The sequence below is a fragment of the Poecilia formosa genome, unplaced genomic scaffold (genome assembly GCF_000485575.1).
Source record: "Poecilia formosa unplaced genomic scaffold, Poecilia_formosa-5.1.2 Scaffold882, whole genome shotgun sequence".
In the NCBI taxonomy this organism is placed as follows: Eukaryota; Metazoa; Chordata; class Actinopteri; order Cyprinodontiformes; family Poeciliidae; genus Poecilia; species Poecilia formosa.
In genome coordinates this window covers 59,939-68,018 of record NW_006800821.1, presented here as the reverse complement: position 1 = coordinate 68,018, position 8,080 = coordinate 59,939, and the positions used below count along the sequence as shown (strand labels likewise).

The 8,080-nt window shown below is 39.6% G+C and overlaps 1 protein-coding gene across 1 annotated transcript in view; it reads right to left on the bottom strand.

Annotated features, from left to right (window-relative positions):
• The window catches only part of LOC103131959 (E3 ubiquitin-protein ligase RBBP6-like), a gene marked incomplete at its 5' end in the record, with an annotated part of 8,832 nt that extends 3,364 nt beyond the window's left edge, over positions 1-5,468 (bottom strand). The window contains 3 exons of the mRNA XM_007543701.2: positions 4,515-4,602; positions 4,695-4,765; positions 4,897-5,468. Of these exons, the coding sequence (XP_007543763.2) occupies positions 4,515-4,602; positions 4,695-4,765; positions 4,897-5,468 (731 nt within the window). The remainder of the gene's footprint in view (positions 1-4,514; positions 4,603-4,694; positions 4,766-4,896) is intronic.
• Between the last annotated feature and the right edge of the window lie 2,612 nt (positions 5,469-8,080).

Here is an 8,080-nt window from a genome sequence, read left to right as displayed (position 1 = left end):
TAGAAAAAGAATTAGCCGAGTTGAAAACATGGTTTGATTATAATATCATTAAATGAAGGAAAAACTAAATTCAAACTAGAAGAGTGTTATTTAATCTTTGTATAATTACATCTGCTCTATGAAGGCCTCAGAGGTTTGTTGGAGAAAATTAGAGAACAGCATCCTGAAAACCAAACAGGAAAGAAAGTTTGGCACATGCTATAAACAATTCTAGATAAATTAAAAAATAAAAATAATAATAATCAAGATGGGAAATTGTAAAGAGTTGATCAGAAGTTAAATGGAGCTAAATTTGAGACAATATTGGTAGAAAACCTTATGAGTGTCAAAAGACACCCATGATTGAGGGGCTATAAATACAAATGCGTATTGCAAATTTTTTTCTTTTAGAAAACCATGTTTTCATTCATTTCATAAATATGCAGGGTTTCCCCAAGTGTATTATAAGCCTGGTGGCCTGCCAGGCTTTCCATGACCTCCCATCCAGGCTAAGCGTTGCTTGTTTTTGTTTTCAGAAAAACAAAATTTTTTAAAATTATAGTATTAGAAAATGCTTAATTTAAAAAAATAATATATTTTTTTTATTGCCAGACTGCAAGTGTCTCTGTTGCGCTGAGCATTTCGGAGCAAAATTATTCCTTGAAGATGGGTTTATAGCTGATGAATTTAACAGGTCACAAAGCCGGGACGCATCAAGCTGCTTTAGTTCTATTTTATTATTTTTCTGGTTATATGTCCTCTGATAAGCAAGGCAAATCAATGGAGGATAAAAAGGACTCAATTTCATCTAAATCCTCCTGAGATTGTGACATATAAATATCCGAATAGTACTTTTTAAAGGCCTCATTTCTCTGGGATTATACGTTCTAACTTTTTGGGGGTTTTCAATAGCGTTAATTGTTCATTTATTTTCCTCAGTTTTAAGTTGCTATGCCAATACTTTGTGCCTTTTCTCCAAGTTCAAAAAGTTTTTGTTTGGATCTAATTATTGTTCTCTCTCCTTGATATGTATGCATAGTGTTGTGTTTTAGTTTCAGATTCACCAATTCTCTGAACATGTCCTTATTTGGGGCATTTTGGTATGTTTTCTCAAGGCCAGAAATTTGTCTTTCTAAAGTATTAAGCTAAACCTTATATTTCTTCTTTATTCCCTTAGTAAATTATATAATTTGGCCCCTCAGAAATGCTTTCAATGTGTCCCAAAAAATAAAAATATTTGGAGCAGATGATCTATTTGTTAAAATGAAGAAATTAATTTGTTCCCTTATGAAAGTAGAGAATTCATGTTGTTTTAAGAGGGTAAAGTTGAGCCTCCATCTGTACTTTTCTTCTACCTTGTCAGGGACAGACACCAACATCACCAATGGAGACTGATCACTAAATAAATTTGGAAGGTATTCACTATCCATCACTCGATGAAATATCTGACTGGAGATCAAAAAATTATCTATTCGGGTATAGGTATTGTGTGGATGTGAACAAAACGGATAATCTCTATCCTGTGGATGCATCCGCCTCCAGGCATCTGTTAGATTTAAATGAGATTGTTACTTTAGCTGGTTTAGAGAGGGGACAGGATCTGTCTGGAGATCTGTCAAGCACAGTACCTAAATATAAGTTAAAGTCCCCTCCAACCACAGAAACCCTGATGCTTGGGAGACCTGAAGAAAAACCTCCTGCATAAATAGACTATTGCCATAGTTAGGTGCATATATATTCATAAAAGTGCAGGATTTGACATCTACCTGAAGGGTCAGATATAATTTCAGTAGCAACAAAAGGAACATTTCAATGCAGCAAAATTGTTGTTCCTCTTGACTTTGAAGAAAAGAAAACTTTTCTAAAAAGAGCTAAAATCTCTTTTTAGCTTGTTATGCTCCCTGTCAGATAAATGTGTTTCTTGAAAGGAAATGTTATCAGGTTTAAATTTCTTCAGGTGAAAACATTTTTTCTTTCTTTTTATAGGACATTAAATGTTACAACTTTCAATGGACTTAATATTAACATTAGCTATAATGAAAAGTCAACCAGCAATTCTCCTCTTTCTCCAAGTAACCAACCGAAGCCAAAATGAACAAATTCTGCTCCATCTCATCTCTCAGATAGATGAAAGTATTTTTTTGGGAGGAGGGGAGGAAGATACAAAAGGGAAAGACAATAACATTTAACATTTGCCACTCTTCTCGATTACCAGCTCAACATCCTGGCAACCAAACATAAACCTAGTGTATTGACTCGAAGGTGCTCGCCTCTCCTCCTTTCTAAATTAACATATGAGCCAAACCTGCAAGCTCTCATAACATTTATAACATTTATAATTGCAAAAACAAATGCCATCATATTTCCCTTGGAATATACATTTAGCCATCAGAGAAACACTCCTTGGCCACCCAGATGTATGGGCAATTATACATTGTAATGTAACGAATGATTGGCAAACCAATGAACTGTAAGCAATAACATTCCAAACTTTTAAAAGATTAAAACCAGTATACCATTTTTAACCAGCATACCTCCACATAATGGTATTCATTAACTCATAAAATAGAAAAGACTGGTAAACTATAACGATAGGGGCCAAATGTAATTAGAAGGATCAGGATGGATCATTGTACCGCCAGTTGTCGAGGAGCCAGTATGGATCTGATTCACTGTTTCTGGAGAAGTAGAGCTGATGGTGACCACGAGTGTTATTCGTCTCAACAATCCATCCTGCTCCGGATTCTGACTCGGTGTTAATAGTCAGTGATCCCTGGTCACGGATGCCGTTGTGCAAGGTTGTTGATGAATTTAAAGGTTTCTTCTGTGGTGTCGAAAAAGTGTCCGGTTGGACCTTCAGGTGTGCAGGATAGATGAGGTAGCAGTGCATGCGATTTGATTTATTGCTTGAAGCGCGGGGACAAGCCATTTTCGGTGTCTGGCTAATTCTGGACTCATATCAGGGAAAAAGTTCATTTTCATCTTGTCGAAGCAGACATTTCCTCTCTTTTTAGCCAAAGCCAAAATTTCCTCTCGATCTTGAAATCACAGGAGACGAATCAGGACGGGGCTTGGGGTGGTACGAGGTGGTTCACCTCGTACCACCCTTGTGTCACGGTCCTATGTGCTCATTCAATTTCCACCTCCAACCGCTGAGCTGGAGGTGGAAATTATGAAGATGCCTTTGGTATCCAAGTTATGAAAAATTTCACAGGGTATGTTCCCTTTTAGTTCCAACACCTGAATATTATTTCTCCTGCTATGATTTTCGAGCTGGTCAATTTTCTTTTTAAGGAACCCGTCATCTTTTAGCTGCTTCTTCAGCTGTTTGAGCTCATTTACAGCGTCCTCAGTATCACTGACTTGATTCTCAGCTTCTGCTACCCTTGTTAGCACTTTATCAAATGTAGCTTTCACAGGGTGTGCTGCGGTGGTGCAGGGGTTAAGCACAACCCACATATGGAGGCCTTAGTCCTTGACGCAGCTGTCGCAGGTTTGATTCCCGGCCTTGGCGACCTTTGCTGCATGTCTTCCCCCTTCTTTCATTACCCACTTTCCTGTCAATTAACTATCAAATAAAGGCCACTAGAGCAAAACAAAATCTAAAAAAAAAAAAAAAAAAAATGTAGCTTTCACTCCATTGGTCGACTCCATTCGCCACAACTTCTTTGCTAGCAACTGAGTTTTCATCCTTCTTATCCTTCTGTCGGTCTTTGCTTTGAAGTCATGAATCCATTTCACACTACTTACCTTTTATGCTTTATTTACGCAATCCATGATTTGGTTTAGCGTTGCTTTTTATCATATTAACGGCTAAGTTAGAGAACGCAGGTCGGGTACGTCTGCTCAGTTACACTGCATCCCCGAAAGTCTCCTTATTTGTTTTTAAGATTCTGTAGTTGTGGGTTTAAATATCGTTTCACTGGCGATGTTTTCCCATAACCCAGAAATATTTTTACATTTCCTGTCAACTTAACATCTTTTTAATACCAAAGCATGGTGGACCACTAGTGGACCGCCTCGGTGCCCCGACCACTGGGCTTAGCAAGTTTTCTGGGGGAAACCCTGTTATGCAACACTTTGCATGTGTTAATGCCACTCGTTGAAGTTATGGTTGGAACTAGAAACGCACAACATGAGGAAGTTATGCGAGTCTAACAATGAGGGTTGTGATAAATAATTGTATTGTCCTTCTGTTGTACATATGGCACTTTAAATAACTAGCCAACACTTATTACAATCCAAGTGTTTTTTTTGTTTTTTTTTGCAACAGGTATGTATATTACGTGGTGAGTGACATTGTAATATTGATAAATTTGCAACATATTACGTAGCCTTAGATTCAACATGATCAAATCTGGAAAACCTAAACAGGTTTGAAATTTTTTACAGGATTCTACCCTTTAATCTTTAATTGGAAGCTGTAACAAATCCACCAAAAAAACTAGTTCAGAACGCAGAAATTTCTGGATTTATAGCACATTTGGTTCAAACGACCAAAGCATTTAGTGGAAACAGAAGTAAAACAGACTGACCTGGTGGAGGAAGACACATGGCTCGGCAGGGCCTTCCGACTGATCCTGGGTTTGCTTTTCACAGCCATCTCCTGGTCTTCTTTGATTGCTGTCAGACAGCAGAAAAAATATGTTATAAACACTTTATTCATGAAACTTACTCACACTATAAGTCATCTCTTACACCGTGACTTCAATTACCTTCTCTTTGAGTAACAGTTGGTTTGTCTCCAGAGAGGCCACTCCTCTCTGTTCTATCTTTGGACTGGCTCCTGGGAAGAGGCAGAATATAATTACATCCAGCAACAAGTGTGCTCACAGGAGGAACCGATAAGTTATATTTTCTATCAGGCATGGGAACAGACAACTGTGTGGCAAGCAGCAAAGTGAGATGTATAACAACCTGTCAGGTTTAGCAACCCTTTCTGCACCTTCCATCCTCTCCTTACAGGAACCACTTGGTTTTTCCTGATCTGCCAGTTTTTTGCAAAAGGCAGATTTCTCTCTGATTGTCATTTTATCCACAGAGACAGAGCGAGGTGCTCCACTTCCACTGCTGGGGGCTTTTCTCTCTGTCTTCACCTCCTTCTCTCCCTCCTCATCTCTGTCCTCAGATGCTCTCGGTCTGTCCCTGTCCCTGTTGGAGCCTGACTCTTTGTCTCTGTCTGAAGCAGGCGGCCTGTCCCGCTCCCTGTCTGAACTTCGTTGTCTGTCTCCAGCGCTGCTGGGTCGCTCTCTGGAAGCTCCTTTATCCAAAGATGCTGATGTCTCCTTCCTTCCTGCTCCCTCTGATGTACTTCTGTGTCTGTCTCCTTCCAAGCTGTGAAGAGCAGCGGATCGATCCGAGCCAGAAGAGGATTTCTCAGAACCGGACTGGGATCTGTCTGAAGGTGCTGCCTCACTGCTGCCTCTTCTCCCCAGATCTCTGTTAAGCTTGATCTTCCTCACTGGCTTCTGTTGACAAAAGCAACCAAGTTATTCCTGACAGTAAGAAAAAAAAGTCATGGTTTGAACTCAAAATAATAGACCCAAGATATCAGCTGGAGACCTGAATCAAATGGTTTTCTTTTATGGAAGACTAAAAAAAACTTTTTTTTTGTTCTTTGATGCAATATATAAGCCTTAAAACCTATTGTTTTACTATGGGTAAAAATATGTTTTTTTTACATATTTGTTTAACTGTCACGTTGTGACAGTTTACTGAGACATATAATCTATGAAAAGATGATCTCCTCCACCTCCTCCCTGAGCTACTATTGCTATCTGAAGTCACTCACCGCTCCTGGTCAGAAACAACCAATCAGAGCCAGGAGGAGAGTCTGAGCGCCGTCAATCATGTACTTGCTGCTAAATGTGTTAATGGTGGAGAAACAACTTTAAAGTAAGCCATTGTTGGTGGCCATGCTAACTAGCCTTAGCATTCACTATTGGCTATGCTAGCTGCAGCGTAGCAAAGAGAAAGGGGACAAGAGGGAACAAGGGTGAGCAGCGTCACATGGAGAGATGATTGACAGTACTAGGACCCTCCCCCTGGCTCTGATTAGTTTTGAAANTGCCCTTCAGCAGCACTAAGCCCCAGCACCATTGCATGTGTGAGGCTGTGAAGTGAAGTCTAAATCAGCCGGAGCCCAGAGGAGGTTGTCATGGGATTCTCCGTGATTGATCCGGGTCATTGATCGCTAATCAAATTCTCCCTGAGTCCGTGTGGCCGCAGTGATGGCACAGGATACAACACTTCCCTATATATAAGGTCATGATGGTCACCATGGAAACGCATCCAATGGGCACCCACAACAGACTGATAACATTTGGCCTACATATCCATCCTCAGCCGATAACACAGGGGATGATTTCTGTGTGCGCATGTGTATTTCAGGTCTAATGTATACCAGCATCAGAGGGCAAGTAAAAAAATGCACAAAATGTTTCTGTTGATTAGAAAGTCCTGAATAAGTTCCTCAAAGATAGTAAGTATGAATCGAATGAGAAAAGCTGCTGGAGGGAGGAGTAGGAGTGGAAAAGCCATGGAGACCCAACAACTGATGACAAGTGACTCACACGTGAACACACACAGCCATATGCACAGTGCCTCCACATGGAGAGAGAGACATTAGCTGCTGCAGCCTCTTGTGGGTAAATTTGTCCCAGATATTTTAGACAACGTTGTTGAGATAAATCTTTGTTGTTTGCCTTAGTTGTGTGAGGTAAAACAGATGTTTGGTTTGTGTCTGCTATAAGGCTGCTGCGCAGTGTTTCCCCATTCAAAGGGAAAAACTTATCCTATATTTGAGTTGTCTTTCTGATCCACATCTCAGCCTGTGGTGAAATTCTGATATTGCAGGCATAGCACCATTAAAACCACCAGGGACTGGACCAGATGATGATCATCATCTCATTAAGATTTATCTGTCCCTTCGAAGCTTTGTGTCAGCAGCAGCAGCAACCTTAAAGGAGACAGGCATTTGGACAGCTATTTAGCTAGTTTCTCATTTAGCTAATCCTAAATTAAGAGGTCTGCTGAAAACTCTGCCCAGTGTGGTTGGTGAGAGGCTGCTCTAGAAGTGCAGTGCAAATTTTGACCAGAGTTCTCTAAAACTTTACATTTTCTTGAGCCATTCAAATCTCAAGTACTTTTGTTTATTTCACTAAGCACTGCAAGGCATATTTTATTATTTTTATTTCAGGCCTTTGCTAAATTCCCTGGTCATACAGTTATTTACTTTTCCCAAAGACTAAGAGATCTTAAATCAGTCACTAATCTGAGCTTCAATCCGTTCACATATCATGAGCAATTCCTCCAGGAAACCCTGCTTTTTATCTCTGACTCAGGAGGTAGCCCTAAGGTGAAAGAGGAAGAACAAATTCTTCAACTTTAAGTCCAGCTATATTAGTTTTCTTGCTTCTTATGAGCTTTAAATATTAATGGTGCTAATGCTGCTGTTTTCTGTTTGACAGCAAACACTAAGCAAACAGCCTTCAGAGTTGGATGTTATAAGTCATTAGAGAAGTGTTGAAGATGGTGGCTCCCTCTAAGCTGTTTGCTAAGACCTGCAGTGTGCTCTCTTCTGCTCCCAAAGTGGGATTCAGGTATTGCTATAAGGCCATGTGGGAATTTCTCAGAGCCTGTAGATAAATAGAGTAACTTGAGTGCTATTTTAGGATCTTCAGGATATTCCTTCTGCAGCGTTCAGTTTCAGCATTAGTTTGATTGTCTCACGGCTGCCTTGAAAGAGATGTGGATTTCTTATAAATAAAAGAAATTGTGCAGAAATTAATTACATTTATAAACTTTTACTTTACAACAGAATAGTAAGAATTAAGTTCGACCCTTTTGTAGTGTAGTGTTGAATGTCCATCCCAGTGATCTTGTGGAATGAAGACTTATTAGTTATTTTATTCTGCAAATGTACTGGATAAAAAATGATTTGAAATAAAATTTCTATGCTGAAGAGTAGAACCAGCCGGGTTGTTTTTGCATAGGATGAAAAATGGTTTGAAGGTCTCAGTGTGGAAATTCAGGGTTAGTATGAAGTCCGTCAGTTCAAACAAAACAAAACAGTTTCTTGCACTGGTGTATTTAATTGAAA